The sequence below is a fragment of the Gallus gallus genome, chromosome 12 (assembly GCF_016699485.2).
Source record: "Gallus gallus isolate bGalGal1 chromosome 12, bGalGal1.mat.broiler.GRCg7b, whole genome shotgun sequence".
Lineage (NCBI taxonomy): Eukaryota > Metazoa > Chordata > Aves > Galliformes > Phasianidae > Gallus > Gallus gallus.
Window position 1 is genome coordinate 3,755,538 of NC_052543.1, and position 24,030 is coordinate 3,779,567.

The 24,030-nt window shown below is 38.6% G+C and overlaps 1 protein-coding gene across 5 annotated transcripts in view; it reads left to right on the forward strand.

The window, feature by feature from the left end:
- Positions 1 to 24,030, forward strand: part of IARS (isoleucyl-tRNA synthetase) — a 90,896-nt gene that overhangs the window by 61,119 nt on the left and 5,747 nt on the right. For all 5 annotated transcript variants that reach the window (XM_040646613.2, XM_046900091.1, XM_046900090.1 and 2 more), the window contains 12 exons: positions 304 to 395; positions 784 to 861; positions 1,315 to 1,436; positions 4,342 to 4,444; positions 4,663 to 4,746; positions 11,911 to 12,085; positions 12,816 to 12,928; positions 13,193 to 13,288; positions 15,111 to 15,287; positions 17,415 to 17,526; positions 18,285 to 18,410; positions 23,304 to 23,447. In XM_040646613.2, the coding sequence (XP_040502547.1) occupies positions 304 to 395; positions 784 to 861; positions 1,315 to 1,436; positions 4,342 to 4,444; positions 4,663 to 4,746; positions 11,911 to 12,085; positions 12,816 to 12,928; positions 13,193 to 13,288; positions 15,111 to 15,287; positions 17,415 to 17,526; positions 18,285 to 18,410; positions 23,304 to 23,447 (1,422 nt within the window). The remainder of the gene's footprint in view (positions 1 to 303; positions 396 to 783; positions 862 to 1,314; positions 1,437 to 4,341; positions 4,445 to 4,662; positions 4,747 to 11,910; positions 12,086 to 12,815; positions 12,929 to 13,192; positions 13,289 to 15,110; positions 15,288 to 17,414; positions 17,527 to 18,284; positions 18,411 to 23,303; positions 23,448 to 24,030) is intronic.

Sequence of the window (24,030 nt, forward strand, 5' to 3'; positions counted from 1 at the left end):
TCTCTTATCCACTATCCTCTTTGCAAGTCAGATAAAAGCATAAGGCTTCCATAATGCATGTTTGTGTAGGATTAGGGAAGTAATTTGGTGGCAGATACCTGTCTTGAAGCATGAAACAATGATGTGTAATTTCTTAATGTGGCCTTAACTTAATAGTATGTCTAATCACATTCTTAATCTTACTAACAGAAGTGTTTCTGGTGAAGTTTGATGTTATCACCAGAGTTGTTAATGATGATAATGATGTTGAGAAGCTTGGTGGAGGCAGCCAATATTACCTACAGTGAAGTTTTTCCCCTCTAGCTTACAGGCTGTACACGGTAGTCCCTCGGTTAGTGAAGTTTGTAGACATTCTGACCAACTGGTATGTGAGAATGAATCGCAGAAGACTGAAGGTATGCATCTACTTCTGTGCCTTATACTGTAAACACAATCCAGGTCTGTGTTAACTTCATACTAGCAGCTTCCTGATGTTACACAAATTTTTTTCTGCTGTTTGTAAGCATCCTCAGTTTGTACCTGATAGTAGAATTAAGAAATTCATGTTTGTTTTTCCTCTTTGCTTTGAGGAAAACCAACCAAGCAAACAAAATGGACAGTAACTTTGTTTCCCTTGCTGGATAGGGTTGAACAAAATGAATACAGTTTGGAAAAGCACTTCATTGCATTAATATAGGAAATCCTGGGAATTAACTGAAATGCATGTAGTGATCCTGACATGGGGATTGGTTGGGTTTTTTTCCCCACTCATTCTTTTTTTATTTTGACAAATGCTTTGAATAGGGCGAGAATGGGACTGAGGACTGCATTATGGCCCTGGAAACCTTGTTCAGTGTTTTGTTTTCCATGTGCAGACTTATGGTAAGACAATTACAGCCAACTATAACTAACTGACTTTTAAAAATGTAATTAATCTAACAGCATGCATCTTTTGAGTTGTTCACAGAAACTCAAGGTATAGAGTTCTCTCCTCGTATGAGGAGAGGTGGTATATTGCTGCTGGCTTGCTCATTTCTCACCTTCCCCTTTTCTTGGCTTGTCTGGCCAATGCTACTATAAAGAATGCAAATATCACCTGGCTTAGAGAGAGACATTCAGAGTTCTTATCTGGTAATCAGGCACATGAAGCTCAGGAAGAAGGTCAATAAGTAGTACCATTTATTTCACTCTGCTTTTTGAGTAACTTCGTAGTTCTGTATCGAAGACACCGAGTGTTCTGTTTTTGATGAGCTGTCCTTATGTAATTTATAAGCATTACTGATTTATAATGTGCAAACAATAAAGAAATGATAATGAATGAATGCAACGTTACAGGCTCCGTATACTCCATTTATCACTGAACTGATGTACCAGAATCTGAAGACGCTTATTGATCCAGCCTCAGTTCAGGAGAAGAATACTGAAAGCATTCACTACCTCATGCTTCCCCCAGTGAGGTAAGTGAGATCTGTTGTGGGGCCAAGTGGGTTTTTGTTGTTTTTTCTATTTTTTATTATTCCAGTTAAGCCTGTTTAAAACTGCTTTGAGTAACAGGAAAATGCTGCTTCAATAGTGTGAATGGCTCCTTTGTGTCAGGAAGAGTTTTAAGATGATAGTTCAGACTTTTTTCCCTACGAACCAAGAATGTTCGAGTTTTGATTAAGGTCTGGGTATTAGCCCCTTTTCTGTAGGAGGACATACGTGTCTTTAGCAATACACTTCCCGGCTTTGACAGTGAATGTGAATTTTCTCTCGGCATTTAGGTAGTAGAATTCTTGGTTAAAGGATTGTAGAGATATGACAGAAAGTATTTAGGAGGAATGCACGCTTCCCACTCAGTGTTCTCTGCATATGGACAAGGAATATCCTTTTTATTCTTCAAGAAGTGCTGACAAAAAGCTAAAGTGTCTACCTATAAGGAGCCCAAAAGGATTATAAAACTTCCTTGCATGCCCTACCATTGCAAGAATGCTAGAGTTGCTTCATCTTTCAGCCTTTCTGAGCAAATGCTGATGCCAAACCCCATGTGGATTAGAATTATTGTTTTGTGTGGACCACATATGGAGCCAGTAGAGTGAGTTCTCCTGGCTTCAGATCAAGAATTTGGACCATTGTCTGGACATTTCCACTTCCTTGTAAGAGAACGCATGGTACGGGAGAGGGTTCCAGATGGATCATTTGTTTGAATGTTAATGGGTCAGGGTTTTTTGTTTGTTTTGTCTCACATGTCTCAGAAAATATACCCATGAGGGGTATATTGGACACATGCTCTGGATTATCAACTTGATCCAGTTAGAATTTGATTCCTAAAGGATGGGCTGGCTTTTTTTGTTGTTGTTCAGCCAAAAGAGACACTTGTATTACAGTAATCGCTAACTCGTTAGTGCCTTGGTATTACGTTTGTGTGCTGAGTTAGTGTCTGCACTTCAGTCTGCTGTTAGTCACTGGATATGATGGATATGAACCACACTTCTCTTTTTCCTTTTGAATTACAGCTCAGTTCAAAAACCCTTAAGGATAAAGGAGATGACCTTGATCTTTTACATACTAGTTTAAGAATTCAAACCTTGTAGTAATGTTGTTTCTTTTATGGACGCTATATATCCTTTGAGGAAGGCTTATGCTCTTTCTGCTTGCTTCAGTAGTGAGAGCTCTTGCAGCAAGGAGTCTGAGATACATGTAATGATGGTGCTGATTTTCTCTTCTCTGGCAAAGTGCTGTAAAGAATGAAATCAAATGTGAAGCTTTGGAGTTATCACAAATGCTTTTGAGTTCCTGGAGCATGGGCTAATAGAAGGATAGGGAGCTGATTTGTAGGAGCTCAGATCAGGAATATACTTAGCATGGGTGTTGAAAAGTGGCTTAGTAGCTTCTTTTATTCCTGTTAGTGCTGCATTGTGCAGACTTATGCATATGAGTGGCTGCTCAGCTTTCCCTTTTCCTGTATTTGCTTCAGTTTTTGTCTGCTAGAAGTATATCTAACTTACTGGAAAAATTGACATGCAGGGGATCCCTTTGCCTGATTAAAAGACATGTTTTCAAAGCTAAATTATTGTTGAGGATTAAGTTTCACCTCAAGTTGCTAAGCACATTGTTGTGTTTTTTTTCCTGGAATGTGTTTCTGATGGCTGCATGAGTAAAACACTGTTAGCCAAGAGAGTGATGTGAGAAACTTCACTGGTGTAGCTTTAGAAAATATTTCTTTAGCCTCTGACAATATGATGGCTATGCACTGAAGAAGCTGATGGACGTGGCCACTTTCTCAACTGACCTTGAATGAGTACCTGTGTTGCAAAGCCCACAGAAGTATTGCTTGGTTGAATTTGTGGGCATGCATACAAACCATCCAAGCTATTCTCACATTGTTGCTCTACAGTGCTGTTAAATAACAGCAGGTAATATTGAAATACTGCTGCTCTGTACTATTCAAACCTTTGTGGGGATTAAATTTTACATTGTGCAATCTATGTATTTCCAAGATTTTTTGTGGACTGTCATAGGTGGTAGTTTTTGGAAGAACAGAAGCTTCAGAATAGGTGATGATATTTTAAATGAAGCCCTATTGCAGAAGATGTGGCCATCTGGAATTACTCTTGCTTTAGCAGTTTTTTTTTCCTGGACAGCCATTATCAAATAGATGGCTTCCATGCCAATACAGCTAGCAACTTTATTATATTCACAACTGTCCTTGTTCACAGCAGTACCTTTGGTATGACAGCTGGGCAGTTTTAGAGCAGCTTCTCAAGAAATCAGTAAAACCTCATTCTCAGATCTGTTGGATGTTAGTACATTTGGAACAAGACATGCATGTCTGCTTACTGGAGGAAAAGAAAAGGAGAGGGAGGGGAGCTGCCTCAGAATAGAAGGGTGTTAAAATGATAAAGCCAGAAAAGATGACAGGACTGTCTAAAACATCAAGTTATCGTGTATAGAATTCCTGGAAAAGATAAATTGAGATCCAGTGAGTTGGTTCCATTATGGGTATTTCATTGTCATTACAAGTATTCTATTTATAGTACCTTTTTACATCTTCTTGTAATATTAAGAATGTAAATCTTGCTTTTTATTGAATACTAATAAAACAGGCAATATGACTCAATTCATCATCTCCATTTTGTGAGAGGTGCTAATAAAGCACAATTTTAAAGCAGCTGTTTTTATTTTGTCTTAGAGCAAGTTATTTCTCCATCTTCTTCTCCACAAAGAGGGAAGAGAAATGTTTGTTCATTTTTTCATGTGGTCCCAAACAGGACATTATAGGTCTCTTGTAGGAAATTTCGTGGAATTAGGTCAAATATTTTAAACCTGCTCAAACCAATGCAGATATGATGAAGCATTATAACGTTTTCTTTTTTAATTTAGGGAGGATCTGATCGACAGAAAAATTGAAAGTGCTGTTTCTTGTTTGCAGTCTGTTATTGAGCTTGGACGAGTAATCAGAGACAGAAAAACCATTCCAGTAAAGGTTAGAATTCTTAATGCTTCTTACCAGTACCTTGTGAGTATGTGCTTGCTTTGTAACTCTGGGATAAGCCTGGGGAAAATGGATAATAAAGGTTGGAATAGCAGACAGACTTCAACAGTGAATTACTTCGAATGATTATGTAATGATTTCTGAATTTTGTTATTTTCATTAGGAAGGATAAAAGTTTTTTTTTTTTTCTTTTTTCCTCCTCTCCCTAGTATCCTTTGAAAGAAGTAGTTGTTATCCATCAAGACCCAGAGGCTCTGGAAAACATCAGGTCTCTAGAGAAGTACATACTTGAGGTAAGAACGTCGTGACCATAACACTTAACTGGATTGTGTATATTAGTCAGTTATCTTAAGAAACAAAACCCTCATTTCCCACGCTGTCTGTGGTAATAACTCAGTAGGTAGAATTAGTTTAAGAGATGTAATGAAAGGAGATATCAGTGGGAATGATGTGCAGAAGTGAAGGTAGATGAGCAGTGATCTGTAGGCAATCGGTTGTAGTACGGAGACGTATTTCCTCTCTCAAACTGACTCTGTGGGACTTCATTAATGTGTAATTAAGAGACCATTGGGGTTGTTATTTCTCTTCATCACTGAAGGGAAAAACATTTTCTGAATAAAAATGAGGTGAAGGTTCAACTATGTGTCGTCAAAGAGATGAGCTACGAAGTCCTGTGCTCTCCAGTTAAAAGGCATTTGATGGTTAAGTTGGGTGGATGAGAGAGAGAGGAGTTCCGTGTAGAGGAGAATAATAGTCCAGACAAGATTGTCACAAGATGTTGCTTAGGAGACGTATTTAAAAATAAAATAAGGTCTTAATCTGTACTGCTCCTGGATGCCACTGCAATACTCTTTTAATATGTGACCATTAGAGAAATGCAGCCTCTGCCCTACTTCTAAATCTTGATTTGGATAAAAGCCTTGTCATTCAAAAATAAAGTAAACCTGTTTTTTTGAGTTTAACTTGCTGAAATTGGCTGGACTTCCTGCTTTTGGTCAGTCATTTAAAAATCCATAGTATTTTTAAGAAGTGAAATAGAATAGTTTTTTGTAAATAAACTTCATTTACTTGGATGTTTATAGCATAAATAAGTATTTTAAAATTCAATACTGCATTTTAGCAGCTGTTTTGAAGGCACAAAGCCTATTAAATTTTGATTGCTTAAGAGATTGTATTTAGAGAATGCTTTTTTGGGCTTTACGTTCAATTAAATTTCATTACAAATAGACTTCATATGCACTTTCACGTTGGTGATGTATGAGGAATCAAACAGTAAGAGGGAATAGTGAGATGGTTTTTCAGCTGCAGTGATGAATTTTGGTAAGCTGTGGTGCCAAGTTTGCCTTGGAATTTTTAAGGCATCAGCATCTAGAAGAAAACAACTTGCAAAACAATGGTATTAACTTCTTAATTAAATTTAAGTATTATCTTAAATTTATTGTGATGGTGCATTTGATATAATGAGCTATGATACATGTAATTTTTCACAGCTAGCAGCATAGGGGCTTAGTAATTGCATCACTGAACAGGAAGTACAATAAGTAAATATCTCCATTGTAAGATTGGAAGCCTTTCAGAACCACTCTGGAAGGCAGTGAGGAAAGAAGGAGAACTTGTTGAGCAATACTAGTCTTGCTGAGCAGTCTTAATTTCCTCTTGCTGTATTAGACATTTGTTGGGTTAGATGATTGCTTGTCACCCAGATCTTTCACTGTGTCGTCTATAGACATACGCCATGACTTTGTATGTGTCAGTGGAAGGAGAGCATTGCATTTCAAGTAACAGCTCTTTGCTAAGAAAGCAGAATTCTAAAGGCACGCTTTTGGTGTTTGATATTGGGCAGAATGTATGCATTAGAGGGATGCGGACTATTTCATGGCCATATCTTCTGTACTGATCTGTTCACTTGATTGTTCACTTGAGTCCTTTCTTACGCAGTCTGTCTGTATTTATATGTGGCTCTTGATTCAATGACTATACATAGAGTACATATCAGCCTGGCCTTGGAAAAAAACAACACCTTTCTAGCTGTTCAGATGATCTTCCCTATTTAATACCTCCTGACTGATGTCAGAAGATGATGAGGAAGAGATATTAGCCTAATACAGGATCCTTATTAAAGAAGATAAGTACAGTGTAACGCACAAACTACCCAGCCCCCCACCACACCTTTTATGACAGGAGATTTCACTTAGAGGTTTAAAGAATAGTTTCTGAATGCCTGTGAACCACATGCTTAGCCTTCTCATGTCCTGGCCTCAAATCTTCTTACTTGAAATAATCTGCTTAAATGAGTGAAAATCAGAAGAGAAAAAAAAATGTAACAGCAAAGTACATCTGCATAGCTTGTGAGGCTTCTGTTTTCTTTTCATCGTAGCTTCACATCTGGAAAGGTGAGCCATGGGGTGTATTTTCATCATCCTTCTAAGTCTTTCCTTTTTCTGAGTTGTAAGTACTTGGGGAAGATATGCTCAAGACAGATTACTGTTGCAGCTTAACTCTTTGTTCTATTTTACTTCCAATATACTTCCCAACTGTTGTCCTACTAGTATGGCTCTGTTGGGTGGAAGTATGGTAATTGTCTGTTTCTACTAATAATTGGTCTCTGACCTTCCTGTCATGTCACTTTTGACTTTTGAGTATCTGTCAAGTTCCAGATCAGTTTGGATATGATCATGACAGCATCAATTCCAGCAGCTGTACTAATTCATGCAGTAGCGCATGAAGCATAAAGATATGGTGCTCTAACCTTAATGGATTTGTTTTCTTTCATAAGTTTATGTAACCTCTTCTGTTGTCTCAGGGAAACGTGTCATGGAAGATGTGAGTTACAAGTTCTTTTTCAGTTATTCTAACCACTGGGAGTAGGGCATATAGAGATTTCTTTCCTCATCTGGAAATGGCATGGCCCTTATTGAATATCTGCCCTTGGTAGGTTAAGGATTCTTTCTTCCTTCTAATGAGACTGTCTTCAGAGGGCTCTGGAATAGAACATCTGGTCACGTGCTTAAAATCTGATGGAACTTTTTTTAGTTCAAGTTGGCACTGTCAAGATGAACTACTTTGCCCTGACAAAGAAAACAAAAATCTGTGTTGATGTGAGCAAGATAAGCGCAAATTGCTTGTCTTGGTGACAGCAGCTGTGCCTGCTGATGACAGGGAATTCAATAGATGACTGAAGCAGAGGAGAGCCTCTTAAACTCCCAATTACATATTACTCCAACAGCACCATTGTTCCCAAAGCCTACGTATTCATCTACACCAAGTATCTAAAACTTCGTTTAGGAGAATGCTGGGTAAGGAAGTCTTGATGCACAAGACTTGTTTAGATCAATGTCCTATGCTTTTGGCTTTTAGTTACTGTGGGATTTAAATTCCTAAAAATTGTGCATTGAAGAAATTTTAATTAAGAAAAAATCTTAATTGATTTCTAAGTGGGTTTGGTAAGACTCTCCTGTCAAGTTAGCTTATTGATTAGTTCTCCAACTTGGCAGCTGTGATGCCACTTCAGAGTTGTTACTGTTCTTAGCTGTTTCAGTACCAGGATCTTTTCAGTAGCACAGTTTCTGACATTTAGGTTAGCATCTTCCATGTTTTCTTCATCTGAAAACTGGAATTAAGGATTGTTCAGAAATGCGTTTTGAAGAAGGTGAGGTTTGCTTACTCCAATTACTTGCAAAATGTAGGTGGCAAAATTTGCTGCCAACTTTTACATCTGGTAAAAGGCAACAGGGGAACCTAGCAGTTTGATAAACTACTGCATAATTGGGTGAACGTACAGAAGTATGTTTTACTTTCTTTGAAATAGCAAGTTAATATTAAAAGTTTATTTTGGTAGGTGAGTTGCAACAAACTCAAATATTTCTATAGAAGTGCAAATGCATAATAAAAATAACACAAAGTGTTTTGTATCTTAAAATTCAACATGCTGAAGCATAATGTGTTTTTGTTGGTTTTGCATAGCAATCCATGTAGTTGTTTACTAGGGCAATTCAGAGCTGGAGAGATCAATGAATATGGACAAGTGGGAACATTACTTCTTATCTGCAATTTTGTTCAACCTCCTCCCATATTTAGAACTTCAGAACCTATAACTAGTGCCAGAAGTGTGTTTCTAGTGCTCTGTAAGAAAAATGACACCATTTGACCTCATGCAGTTGCCAGCAAGAGAGATGGAAAAATACAGTTGTTAATTCTTTGAAAAAATTGTACATGAATTTTTCAGAAATGGCTTTATTCGTTGATCTGCAGTCTCACCCTCTCATCATGAAAACATAGGAAATCCATTAAATAAATGGAATTTAATGTTAGAACTGTCCAGAGCATGGACTTTTCATGCAATAATAGCCAAGCTCACAAAATGGATTGAATGCAGGAAGATTTTAGCAACTGTTGAATGTGGCTGTGTTTGATTGATTTGTAGACAGAAGGCTGTAGAAGGCTCCAGTTGAGGGCTGCTTCTTTACTTATGGTGATTTAGGCTTCTATTTGACTGAAAATTTCTCTGTTTGCAGTCAGAGTCTTGTCTGCATCCAGCCTTTGTATATTGTTCAACCTTCACCTCTATGTATGGCTATAATCAAGCAGGAATAATTGGTTTCCCTTTCATTAAGTTCAAGGTCTACCAGTATTTCATAGTGTAATGGTGTCACGGTAACATAGTAGACTGAATCTATGAATGGGCTGAATTAACTGACACATGAGCTGTGGCAGTGTGTGTGGTCCTTCCATATTTTATTTCTTACAGTGTTACATAATCAATAATAGTTTCCTTTTAAGCAGAGGGCACAGCCCAGCAGAAGCACAGCACTAGCATTTCTTTCTCTGTTCTGAGAATTGGATGCAGTTGGTAGGTGGGTTACAGGTCAATCTGATCGTATCTGGCTCATTGAATATTGGCACAAACTAAAGGCCCTTTTACAGCACTAAGAAGGTATGAAATATGCTGCTCTTCCTGTTGTGAACGTGAAGGACCATTTGGCCTACTTTGTGTGAATGAGATGTAACAGGTGTAATTGGTTTTGATTTTCTAGGAAACAATAAGGAAAAATTAAAGTAGGAAAGCCCTACTTTAAATCAAAGCCCTACAAGTGAAGGCAAGTATAAACAAATCCAAAAAAAAATGCAGAGCTGCTTTTTTTTGAAGAATTGTTCTAGTTTTACAATTAATAATGTATACAGAAGAATGATTTCCTAATCTAATTAGCATAGGAAAATTGTCCTAATGGACTTGGCTTGTATGTAATTTATCTAATCAGGCCGAAAATAATCTTTAAATTTGTGCTACTTTTTGGATTGCTATTTTTTCCCCTCGAGGTCGTCATTTACCACTTGTGAGTTCATTCCAATTAAAACTGAATTTCTGAAGTACATACTTTTCATTAGATTTCCTAAAAGATGTATTAAATAAAATTGGATTCAGTTAGATTCTTGGCTCCTCATGTCAGTAGGACTTCCTGGGGAATTGGACTTTGAGCTCAGAGGTTGTGTTTAAGCATTACTTCTGAGTCTGTTTGGCTGCTTGCTACTCCTTTCATACTGATGCCACCATTTACTTCTGCTTCTTACAAGACTTGGAGTAGCTTGCTTGCCAAATGCACTTGATGATTCTATATCATGTTTTTGTGAACTCTTAACAACCTTCTGGAGGAGATTTAAGCACAACATGCTGTAAGTATTGGGCAATCTGACAGTCAGAATCTATGGAACTATAGTGAAATGTGCATCAGATATGTACAGAGATCTGTAACTGTAGAAGAGCAGCATGTTGGCAATTCAGTCCTTTCAGGTTCTGTCCCTGGTATGCTACAAGGATAAAGAGCAAGACTGTGTGAAACCAGGAATTTTGGTATCAAGTTCTGCCAAGTATTTGTTTCTTTTGTAGCTTTAGGCAGGGGGAATACAGGGCTATCCTAAAGACTTGAAACAACATTGGGATATAGTGCTCTTGGTTTCATGGGAGGCATGCCGAGACATTATTTAATGATGCAATTAATAATGTGTGTAATGCAGTTGTTTCTTGGATGGATTTAAGTGTAGAAGAGGGAGGTTTGTGCTGTGTTTTTGAATTTCATGTTGTATGCTGGCCAGGCTGTGCAATTACGGTATATTTTTAATGGTAATTTTAGTATGGTTATATGATGAGGAAAATACTACTTGTAATCAAGAACATAAGAAATGACTTAATGGCCTAGAGTAATGGCTCATCTGGCACTGAATGCTGTCTCCTGCACTAGCGGAGTCTGTTCAGGGAGAGCACAAGTGTCAGGTTACTTCTTGCAGTATATTCATTTCCTCGTCAGCCATTTGTAGCTGTTGTATTAAAGATGCTTGACTCATCCCTATCCCTTCCTTTTACTACTTTCTCACCTGCCTGTTGTCAAGAGCTTAATTCCTTTCAGAATTTGCTGATACACTCTTGCCTTCCTCCCCTCCCCTCTTGTGGTGGCATCAAGTTCCAGGAGTTAACTCCTTGATGTAAGTTGTTTTAAACCCATCTCCTACAACTGTCACTGTCTGCTCCCTAACTTGAGGGATTATTTGGGGATTTGGTAGATAACACCTTTTTTTTTTTAATCCACCACTCTGATAACTTTCTAAACCTCGGTCAGTATTCCCCCCTTAGTGTTCTTTTCTCCAAAGAGCTCCAGTCCTTTGATTTCCCCTCATATGGTGGCAACACTGTACCGCTCAATTGGTTCTTCTTCTGTAAAACTCTCTCTAACGCAGCGATGTTACTGTTCAAAAAGTGGGTACAAAAACTTACAAAAACATTACTCAAAGTAGGGACCCTCTCAAGTTTCTGTGTAGTGGCAAACTGACACTCTTGGTCTTGGATTCCTCCTGAAGTTGGCGGAGGTTTTTGGGTGTCCCTACACACTGATCTTCGGAGCTCCTATGCTGCAAAGCAAGCGTGGTAGTTTTCCTGAGCAAGGTGGTGTTCTGTACAGGAGGGACTTACAGTAAACAGGTAAGAGTCAAAATGAAGTGGTAACAGTTGTGCCACTTAAAGTGTGAAGTTATTGATTATAGTTTTCTGGCTAAAAGCATTCTGAAAGGCATGTTTTAGTCACAGACTTATTCCTGAATTTTGCCAGTCCATTTTCTAACACCACTACACACAGAGGTAATAGTTTTAACTCTCTTGGGCAGTTCTAACAGTAAAATAAGAGAGGCTGTTGAAATCTGATTTGAGTGCTGTCTGGTGGTGTTAGTGGAATGTCTGCCTAAAGGCTGAAGACAGGAGTGGGATCTTCTGTGTTGGTTGGATTTACTTGCTGTGCTGTGTTAGCAAATTACGTGGCTCATAGAGGCAACCATTCAAAAAATCTGCAAGCATAGGAGTTATGCCTTTCCTGGTGCTGTGGTCCATCCTTTTTTACCCTCCTTTCTAGCAGTGGTCAGAAATGGCTGTTCTTCAGCTTCCTTTTTTTTTTTCTCATGGTGTGTTTATATAGGAGCTGAACGTACGCCAGGTGACGTTATCCACGAATAAAGATAAATATGGAGTCAGGCTGAGAGCAGAACCGGATCACATGGTGCTTGGGAAGCGTTTGAAAGGTGCATTTAAGCCTGTCATGGCTGCAATCAAAGAGCTGAAGAGTGAGCAGCTGGAGGAATTCCAAGAGACAGGTAGGTGGTGGTACAAATCACCAAACAGTGGCAAAGCTGACAAAAAAAAAAAAAAAAACAGGCATTTTGCATCTATAAGGAGAAATTAAAGCAATTGCATGTGGACTGTATGTGTTGATTGAAGATAAGAACAAATACAAAAGTCTCCTTCTGTGGACTTCAGGAAACTTAAAGCTTATCTTACAGCCATCATGTCTATTAAATTTTGTATTAATTAAGTAATCTTGTTCTGGTTTTTCTTTTATTGTTTTCTTGACTGTAGAACAGAAGTGTTTTACATATACTGATCTTACTCCATTCACTTGTTCAAGCTCCATCGTATGTCCAATATGGAGTAAGGAGTAAGCTGTTCTCTAAGACTGAGTCAAACACAGCTTTACAAGTGGATGTGAACTTTCCAGTCATCTGTTTGGCTAACTGCTTGAATGTAAATTATTCATTTAGTTGAAAATGTAGGTTATTTTTAAGTTCTATTCCATTTCATTCCAAGTGTGCACTGACAGCTGCTGAAATGTCTGCTTTTCAGCAGAATTCTGCTGCCTGTAGAAGTGTCAGGAAGAAAAACCTGAATGTGGGATAGTTCAGTGTGTCTTAGATGTTTAATTGCTGTCTAACTTCGTGGCTAACATTGTGCGTTTCATGGATTTAAGTCTGAAATTTTAAGTGTTCTGAACTTCCAGGAATTTTTCTTACTTTGCTTGTAAGAGAGACTCTTCTGTCAATTCTGTAGGCACCATTGTTGTAGAAGGACACGAGCTCCATGGGGAGGATCTTCGTCTCATGTATACTTTTGATCAGGTTGCAGGAGGATCTGCTCAGTTTGAGGCACATTCTGATGCTCAGGTATCTTACTGGTTATTTGTTTTTAAGTTAAGAAAAGCATTCCTCTAAAAATGAAATGAAAATGAAAAGTTGGGGTTTTGTTTGTTCAATTGGGCTCCTGGTATTTGGTGAACACTCTTACCAGTTTTAGAGATGTTGAAGTACATCTTTCAATGTGATATTTTGTGAGGAGCTCTATAACAGTGTAACTGTGCTTCTGAGCAAGCTATAGCACCTTGTTTCCAGTGCATCACTTGTTCAGCTGTCTTCTTTGCTTGACCTTAGGTTTTAGTTCTGCTGGATGTTACCCCAGACCAGTCTATGGTGGATGAAGGAGTGGCCCGGGAAGTGATCAACCGCATTCAGAAGCTTCGCAAAAAGGTTGGCAGTGAACCAAGACAGTTTACTTCTGAGCTATCTTTGTACAACATGTAGCAGAAACTGACCTTTTAAGCACAGGGCCTTATAGCATTTACACTTAATCTGTCAACTTTCTGAAATGAATGGGTAGAAGCATATGTATTAAGTTTCTGTAGTTGTAAGTAGCTAGAGTTGAACCTTGAACTGTTACTATACATCATTGGTAGTGAATGAACCTTTTGAACGAAGCTCCTGTTGCTTTTTTCCCTTCAGCCACGTAGCTGAAGGGAGAGTTAACCAGCTCTTAGGCCTGCCCTGCTCCTGCTAAGTGTTCTGTTCTGCTGTCAGCTGTGGTGCATTGCCTCAGCTGGGCTGGTGAGAGCTGAGGCATCCAAGCCTGGGACTGTAAAAGGGAACGAGCTTGTGCCTTAGCAGATTGCAAGAGGCACCAATTGACTTTAATGGTTCTGCTCTAAATTGTTCTCATCATGCATACAAGTGATGCTGTCTGACCTTTGTGCTGAAGCACTTGAACCAACGTGACTTACTTCCACAATACAAACTGAAAAAGGGCTGGACTCAGTATTTCCATTTTGTGCTGGGAATGCCAGGTTGCCAACAAGGTGATCACAAGACAAGCAGGTCTTTAAAGTGAACAAAACATGCACGTGCCTTTGTAGAGGAAAAAAATGTAAAAGCTTCAGAACCTGCAAGTTTAAACAAACAAAACAGACTAACAGAACCAAACTAAACAGGAAAACCACGTCCCTAAAACAAAACAATCCCCTGTCCCCTCAGGCACACACACATTGCATGTGTGGAGCATGCTGTTCTATGATATATATATACATATAGGGTATTCCTACTGGGCTACCTTGGTGGTGATTGGCTAGAGGCTGTGCTCATGTGCAGTAAGAGCACACATGAAGAATGTCAAACTTACACCAAAATAGTTATTTATAAAATAGCTACGTGTATGTAGCACTCTCTGCAATTAGAAACATACATATCCTTATCCAGTTAGAACATGGAGTGTAGCGGTGGGAAATCTTACATTCAAATTTACTTCTTTGATGACGCAAATTTGTTTAAGTTTATTTAGGTGAATATCAAAATACTTAATCTTGCTTTTTAATTAACGTGGTGCTAATATGCATTTATCCTGTCTTCTCTCATTCTCACTCGTGTTACCAAAGCATACAAATGATAAAAACAACCAAGTTCTGATCTGCAGTAACTCTTGCTGGGATGGCGTTAGGACTTTTTTCCCCTTGAAACTGTTTTCTTACTGAAGCAGAGTTGTGCTGTTACTCAGTATCAGTAAGTGTACCCTTCCAATTAGCTGCTGTTCTTCGGAAGTGTCAGTATGTGAGATGTGACAGAACTGATGTGCAAGCTTAGAAATCAGGTCACCACATTCAAAAACAACACCAAAATGTTTTGGAGACTGCTGTGTGTTAAGAAAATATCATTGAGGTATTGTTCAATAGAAGAACAGTGCTTAGGCTACCAGGATGTGAGTGCTATTAAATTTCTCAGACCTCAAGAACAGCTTTTCTATAAATTTGGTAGGATTTCAGTTTAGACAGAAGGAATGGTGAATGAATTTGAAAGTGAGGCATTTGGTGGAAAGCGTGCTTTTCGTTATTAGCTTCAGAAGAATGCACCACCACGTTTCATGCCTCTTTCATCTGACAAAATAGTTGCTTTATTCTAATACTTCAGTGGAAACTATTAATGAGTGTATGGTAAATATCTAATATGTTTCTTATTCTAACAGCGTCCTTCTTTTAGTCTGTGTACATCTTGCTGTGGTTAATCATGTATTTGGTCTCTCCTGCAGCGAAATCTAGTTCCCACAGATGAGATTACAGTGTACTACAGATCACATCCAGAAGGTGATTACTTGGATACTGTCATTAAGGACCATACAGATTTCATTTTTGCAACAATAAAGGCTGCCCTGAAGCCTTACCCGGTTCCTACCTCAAAAGAAGTTCTCATCCAGGAGACCACTCAGGTAAAACAGCATCGACTGCATAGGCTTATTTGGTCATCTGCTTTTAAATGAGCAAATTGTTTTGATGGCAGATATTTTTACATCAATATATGTGAGATATAGGGAACATTGTTTCATATTTGTGAATGTCCATGTTGTTTCTTTGGGTTTAAAAAGATAACAGGTGGGATTGGTTACTTTTGCATAATAGCTTGAAAACAAGGCTGCTTGGGCACCATGGTAATTATGTTAGGTAGCAATTTGTGTATGCTTGAAGCACTTAACATAGTTATTTGTATTTGGATTAGTTCATTGTTTAGACAGCAAAAAATATTGGTGTTCTGTTTAAGTTACTGTGTTTTTGTTTTCAGAAATGGTCTCCGTTGAGGCTCAACTTTGCCTCTTGACTTGAGACCAGCTCCAGTTATTAATGGTTGAGGATGCTTTGGTTTTTTTGTTTGTTTGTTTGTTTTTGTTTTTTTCCCCTGCATTGCTGAAGTTTGGCCTTCAGTAGCAAAGCAGTTTTCCTAGATTGGTTTACTCTTTCGACACAAGATGTGAACTATTCCATCTGTTTCCTCTGACTGTATCTTCTGACAAGTTTTGAGAATGCTTCTGCTTTTTTATTTTCTTCAAACATAGTAAATTCAAACCTTTTTAAAGAAGCTCTTTCAGTGTAGAAGTTTGGACCTGTGTGGAAAGTTTGAAGGCTGCCGCTCTGTGCAATGAGTTTGTAGTTCAGTGCACCAGACCCAGCTGTGGTTATTGTCTGTCTTCTTATAACTGCAAATGGGTTTTGTACAAACAGTTTCAAGCATGAAGATGTAAAGGCAGACATACATTGAATTACGCACTGCCTGTGTTCTGCTGGTGGGGGTGGATAAGCAGCGTTGGCACAGATGTGTTACAGTGACCGATGTGCACTTCCAGGTACAAAAGCAGCTGCAAGGTGAAAGAGCCACATTTGCAGTGCTGCACGTGAGTCAGATCAGCTCTGCAGGGTCACTGCAGCACATCTCTGGAAGCTATTAAAAGGAGGAAGGATGTCTGCATGATCGTGAATATGCATGAAGCCTGGGACAAAAATGAAATAATGTCCTTTTTTTTTTTTTTTTTTTCCTGGGTTGATTGAATTCAGGGTTAATACTTCTGTGAAGTTATTCTGGATCAGTTTTTTTTTATACCAGGTCTTAATTATGAGCAACACTCTCGAAGACTGAGATTCTACCCAAATGAGCTGTTCTTGAGAAAATACTGGGAAGGAAAAGCAGCTGCTTGAAAAAGTTGTTAGTAGTTGTTGGCCAAAGTGGGTAAACACAAGACAAGGTTTGCTGCTCCTTCAGTGCCTTTTGTTAGGTTGTTAGAGGCACTCAGTGATGGCATTTCCATGTTTGTGCTCCTGCCAAAGGCCTTTTCCAAAAACTCTGAAATAGCCATATAGTATCAGTGCTTCTGAATGACATTTCATTACAAATGTAAATTTGGTCGTCTTCTAGAATGTTACTCATGAAAATCTGTGTAAGTGCAGGAAATATCAAACTGTATTTAGTTCAGGGAGAGGATTCTGCGTAGTCTTAACAAAGCTGTGGTTTAAGACCTCTACAAAATACATTTGTTCATGTAGTATTGCTACACATTTTCAAATCTCTTCATCCTGTATTGCATTTGGAAAGGAAGATGCATATTACATTTCTTGTGGTAGTGTTTCGAGTTGTAATTATTGCACTGATTGCTAATGGGGAGATATTCACAATGACTGACTTGGTATCAGGAGAGCTTCTACCCTGGCTGTTCTCTGTAGACAGTGGAGAAAGGGAAGGCTTTTTCTGCAGACATCCTGCGAGCAGCATCCTGTCTTCCTGAACTTCTCTGAGCTATCTCTGCAATTGTCATCTTCTCTCAAGATTGTTTTTGGACTATATTTTGGGAGACCATCATCACAGCTCAGCAGCACTGAGTGAAAATGAGGCTATTTAATCCACTCTATTTTTTTTCTTGTGTTGGATATTCATCTTTAACTTGTATTAAAGATTGAAGTTTGATTAAAATAAAAGTGGTGTTTAGCGTGGTAGGACAAAATTCTTAATGCATCTTAAGAAAATGCTTTTCAATAAAACAAGATGCAGATAATCCCATTTCTTATTCCAGCTGAAGGGATCGGAGCTAGAAATTACACTTGTCAGAGGTGGTTTGTGTGAGCGTGTTGGTCCAGCCTGTTCCTACGTCAACCTCAAAGTCTGTGTTAATGGGACAGAACAAGGTAGGAATGTACCTGCTTCCTTTTGTCAGGGGTGTTATAAGACTAGAGAAAACAAAGTGAAGAATGTTGGAGCCAAGAACTTGTTTGAAGGGTGGTGCAGGCTCCCTTCCAATAGTACTTTGAAATAGCTCCTCAAAATAAGCTAATTAAAAGGAGGAAAAAAAAAAAGCTTCAGATATAGACTTCAAGTAAATATGTAGGTGTGCACTTGTGTTATTTATGTTCTACAGAAGGATTTGTATGGGAATATCTGTATAGAGACATATGAGAATTAAATTTCTGTGTGTATTCACCCACACACAGGCTGTGTAGTTTTTTTTTTTTCCCTCTACACGTGTTTATCATTTGTGTGTCAAAGCAAGTATGCTTTGTTACATGTTTGGGGAATGGGTACATGAAACTGCTTACTAAATAAGAGTAGATGTGAGTAACAAGGCTGGTGAACGTCTTGGCACGCAGCCTGCCACTTTCTAAGCAGCATAGTGCTGGATTGTAATTTGGTGACAATAATTTGACTGCTTTGTTAGTGGAAGCAAGTATAACTTCTATAATCTCAATGTGAAATCCATTTGAGTCAGTTTTCCTATTTGTTTTTTTTTCTTGTCCTTACTGCAAAATTCTTTGGAAATATGTTGTGGTGCAGGTTTTAAAGTAGCTTAGAAACTTGCAGGATCTCATTAGAAAAACTTATTTAGAAAATCATGAAATCCAGATGTTTCTTCCAAACCTGTATCTTAATTTCATAATTTTGGTTTTAGATGGTGTGTTGCTGCTGGAAAATCCAAAAGGAGATAATACATTGAACCTCACTGGACTTGTCGATGCAGTCTCCTGCATTTTTGGACTTAAAAATTCAAAACTGACAGTTTTTAATGGAAAAACAGGTAAATGGAGCATGACGAGGGAAATTGAAAGTCTTTTTAGTGGCAGCTAGGAGTTATTTACTATATAATTCTCCTATATATATACAAAATTGGCAGGAAAAAGCACCGGGAAGTATTCTGTTTTATAGTACTTAGCTTAAGAGACTGTGCTTATAGTCATATGAGAATGGTTCCAAAAGCTGCTGATAAAATGATGCTTATCTCTTCTGTTATCTTATTTCTGCATCAGGTCTAAATCTGATTTATTTCAGAAAGTATTTCAGTCAGGTCCAGGCTGTGCTGTATGTTGATGACAAGTTGTTATCAGCCTTTGCATGATTTCATTTATTTTTTTCCTAGTGCCTCAGTAGGCAGGGTGAGAATTAAACTGAATGCCAAGCGTGCCTATGTACAGAGGGAAAATCATTCTTTTTTCACCTAGAGAAACTTGAGGGTCTCTGAATTTCTTCTTGTTAGAAAAAACTATGGAATATTTTTGCAGCTTGAACTTGGCCTCTGTTAAGGCATGAGAATATGAAGTTTCTTCTATGGATTACATAGAGAGTTACAGGTTATATCTTAGTATAGTTCATTAGAAAGATACGATAGCTGAAACAGGGAAACTTGATGCAATTAGTGACTCAGAAACCCAACCTGTACTTGGTATTCCTTTCCCTGAGATGAAAATGCTGTTTTATTCTTACATTACATGAAATATTGCAATACCTGAGGAAAAAGTGGCATCTTAGATATCAGCGCATGGAGAAAAAGATGAAGGCATTTCATTACCAGTGTAATGAATGAATATGGAAAGCAGAATACTCAGTGTCTGTACTATGATGTGACTTCAGAGATGCTTCAGCAGTGATAATAAATCCTTGTTACGTTCTTAGTGGTATTTACAGGCAGCTTGGAATTTGAACTTCATTTATTTCCCCACCATTGCTATGGAGTGTATAATGAGTGACAAAGAAATGATTTAAAAAATCACAAAAATAGAAGTTTTAGCTCTAGAAACCTTTGCTTTGTGTTTTTGTAGCTACTGAAGCAACGTGTAAGAGGGAAATGATAGTGTAATTGGCTGTTGTGAAAGGCTGTTCTAAGTTGCATACAGGACTGGTGTGTATCACCAGTTGTCCAATGACATCAGCAGGGAAATAGTGTTACTTGAGTCTGTAATGGCACTACTACCACTTCTTGATTTTGTTACCTTTCATTTCCTGAATATGTTCCTAGAATGATGTTTTAGGAACTTTTCTTAGCAGAACATCATCTGATGTAATCCACTTTGTTTACCATGATAAATGTGCTTTCCAAGTTGTGTTCAGCTGAACTAAATAGCTTGTTATGCTATAGTTCATGTTTGACTTGCAGTTATAGAAGGCTTACAGGACACTCCAGGTCCCTCTCTATCTTCCCCAAGTTTCTCTTATATTTTAAAGGAGAAGATAGCTTTCCTTTGACTCATTTTCCATATAGCAACCATAGACTTTATAGCAGTGTGAAACGTGCACACAGAGATGGTTGTATAATAATAGTATAATACCATCACAGGCATTAAGAGATGACCTGCAAAAGACAAGAGGAGTTGAGATTATAAGCAGTCCAGATGCTTATTTGGTTTCTTTTCTGCTACTAAGAGGACAAAAGGATACTGCATGTCTACTAATGCTGAATTCCTAAAGAGAGAATGGTAGAAAGCATGCAAATGTTCCCCTGTCCCCGAGGGTCCTTTTCAGCTGTAGTGGCAGAGGCTTCGTTTCCTTCTTTCCACGTCACTTTTGCTGTTCTTGGCGTGCTGCTTTGAATCCTTTACTCTTTGTAAGTGGTCAGGGCAGAGAGGGTATTTTCCCTGCCCACTTATTAATGACATGGAAATTCCCTCAGAAAGCTCTGATTATCAAATTTATTTTGGCAGAGGCTTTGAACAAGTATTGATTGGTAAGAGATAGGGCTCCCTGAGGAGGCAGGGTTGAATACAAGCATGTGAACAGAAAATGGCTCTTATGGATGCTAGAGAACAGAACTGGAACTCGCAGCGTTCAGTTCAATTTGGATGCAGTCCCTGTGCTTTACCTCCCCAGCCTTTGCTCAGCTAGCATTAGCTGAGCTCTGTTGGTGGCCCTGGGTCTCTTTAGGTAGGGCTGCTGCTCTCAGCTGCTCCCCAGGAGGAATTGCAAAGAAGAGGTCGTGCACTCTGAACAAATGGTTGCTGAATTGTTCCCACATGTGTTAATAAAATTGTGACCCAGTAAAATTGTATTTCTGGCTCCTTGTTTTCTTCCCTGTGATTTCTAGGTCTGTCCACTTTACTTGCAATACTTTATCATCTTGTTTTCTAATTGTAACAAAGATATACTTAGGGTTGCATAATGACATAAAACCAGGCTGTTCTTGCAGGCTAAAATATGTCATGTTCCTCGTTCTCAGTAGAACATTGAAATAATGGGACAAACATTTCCTCCCCAGCAGTGAATTGATGCATTTTGAGTAACTGCGCAACCACGGAGCAAGGTTCTGGGATCTGTACTCATCTTCAGGAGAAAAAAAAAATAGAATCCTGTCATTTTACTACTTCAGTCATTTAAAGCCAAGAGAGTGGGTTCAAATCAGGTTGTCAAAGTAGCTCTCCGATTGTTGTTGTTTATTTATTTATTTAGCTGTAGGTGGCTGACAGCGTTAAGTGCTTCTTGCTGTGAATGCTTTGGGTTGTGCTCAGCTTTCTGGGAAGCAGCCCATATTGAAAAAGACCTATTTGAAATGAATATGTTTCTTTCTTAGTCTACAAGAAGGTGCAAATTGTTGGGGGCTTTTAGAAAAGGGATGGGAGCCAGGCAAAAAAAGAAAAAACAGCCCCAAATACTTCTCAGACTGTGTTTTATTTTATCTTTATGATTTCCATGTGGCTGATTATTTGAATCCTATTCTTAGCATTGTTTTTTTTTTTGAGCACGAGTACAAAAAGATGTGTTTCTCTTGAATTTTTAGGAGGTCATGAGGCTATGAGGAGCCTTAAGAGAGCATTAGCACTTAAACCTCAGCTGCAGGGAGAACTGACTTGAAAAGTGATTTCAATATTGATGAGCGCTTCCAATATCTGCTTGTTATCAAATGTAGCATTATATGTGAAAAAAATGATGTGCCTGACTGCTTATTACTGTTATTAGAGGGTTATACGAGCAGTCTATTGATAGCACTGTACATGAGATCTTCTTTGTGAAAATGTCAGTGGTCCTGTAATGCAAAATGCTAGGCTCATTAAATGTGCAAATGGCAGTTTCTGGAGCTTGTGCCCTGTTGACCTGCACAGATCACTGCAACTGTGTAAGGCTGAGCTGTGAGTTACTTGGGCTGTGGCTCTTGCTGTGTCAAGCAGCCCACTCGCTAGTGCGGTCTCCTACCTGTTACCTAATAATTGCATGTAAATGGCAAGCAGTGCTGCTTTAGCATTGTGCTAGGAGAAACCTGCTGCTGGCTCCTTTTCCAGGTGAAATCTTGGTGTCTTTTTTTTTAATTCACCACTTTCTTTTTCTTGCTCTCCTGCAAGTAAAACCAAAAGCAAAGCCCCTCCTGTGCATGGGTTGATTTTTCAAAGACGAGGGATTTGGTCGTGTTTTATGTAAAACACCAGCGGTTTATTTCTAATATATTTATTGATATGTAGATACTGCAAAGCCTAGGAAAACGTGTATTGTTGTTTTGTTTGTTTTAAAAGCTCAGGTCCTACTTATCTGCAGTAGGAGGGTAGAAATGGGAAACTTCCTTACTTCCTTCTCTACAGCAGTCTCATAAACCTCTACACTTCATTGCACTTTCTTTGGCAGCTGGTAAATGTTGAGAGCATGTTCCCTATGATGCTCTTTACCTCTTTTTCTTTCCTTTTTTTCCCCCATTTTTAACATTATAAGCATCCTCGTCAATTACAAAAAATGCCGCTTTGGTCCATCTCAATTTCATGTAGACGACCTGAAGGAGTCTCTGTGATGTGCAGATAGTACTGACGTGGAAGGAAAACCTGTTAGAAGGAGAGGATGTGTACCTGTACTGTATATATAGGCAAAAAAAAAAAAAAAAAACTTATTAATTCTTCCTAGATTGGGGCTTTAGAGTTCTTCCTTAGCTGCAATAGAGAGCAATGTTATTTCTGTCTCTTCAGTTTTGTGGCTGTTAGCAGGGTTGGTTTTTTTCACCTCTGTTGTAGGTGGGCATGTTTACGTACCTCATTTGTGTTAGAGGGACCTCATTAGTTTCCCATCTGCATGCTTTCAGGGCACTGGTGTTGCTTCTAAAATCCTTTCAGTTCCAAGTCCTATTTTGTGTCTGATCATCCATGATTTCCTAAATATTAATGACTGGAGTTATCTACTGAATCAAAACCATTGACGTTAAGCACAAATATTAATGCAAGAGGCATTATTTATGATATAGTCAACTACTACTGATCATGATCATACATGTACTGTCATCTGCAGTTTAATGTGAGATGTCCTGATGTTGCGTGGTAGCGTGTGTCCAGTGCTGCATCAGCTCGTGAAGTCATGGAAGAGGCAAAGATCATTGGTCCTAATTTAATGAGATAGAAGTGGTTGGCTTAAGTAAATAATTTCTTCCTTGTTTTAGGTTTATTTTTGTTGCATTAAGTAGTCACGTCACATATTTATGTGCATAAGAAGTGGGATGTAGGAACTAATTTCCATAGCAGATTTCGTACTCTGCATTATTAATAAATACCTATTTCTGTGTAAATTCTGTTTGTCAGACTAGAGAAGTTCTTCCTTGAACAAGTAATTGCAAAGAAGGAAAGGCTTCCATGCCAGAGTCAGTAGTTAGAAAGACTTGCTGTCTGCTAATGAAGTGAAAGCTGGACCTCGGCTTCCCTTGTAATAGCCTGACTGGTCTCATTTTCTTTTTCAGAACTGATAAACAAAACTGACTTGCTTAGTCTCAGTGGAAAGACTCTGCATGTGACAACGGGGTCAGCACCTGCTCTCATCAACTCTCCTGATGCTCTTCTCTGCCAGTATATCAACTTGCAGTTAGTAAATGCAAAACCACAAGGTATGATGGATAGCGATCTCATCTCACATACGATTTTTGTGATAGGTCTGTACACCATCTCTTAGTGATGAAGATATGCACATACATGTTCATTTCTACGTACTGGTTTTGCTTTCAGGGTGTACTTTCTAATAAGCAGTGTCTATATTTAGCTTTTCTCCATAGTTTTCTGAGTGAGAGATGAGAGCTGCCTTCAGATAAGGATTGGCGTTTAAACAAGAGCCCTTCTGCATTGCTTTCCTACTTCTGACAATCAGCTCACCTGTGCATCTTATTATAAAAGGCTGAGTCTAAAATTGAAACAGAAATGAATGGGGATCTGAAGGAGGAGCCAGCTCTTCACCTAGACATTGTAAAGCATCTCTAATTGCTAGTTAAAAGCCAGAAAAATTGTGTTATCAGCCTGATCTTGGAGCATAGATGTGTGCATAGAAGTCTTTCCCAGCTGCTAATCTAGGCTGCTTCCATTTTGAAATCTCTCATTGGAAAAACTGCATACTTGAAAGCCTGCTCAATGTCAGCTCTTGCATGAGTCCTTTCTGGACTGCCTGTCTGTTCCTACAGATGCTACTGGGAACCTGCT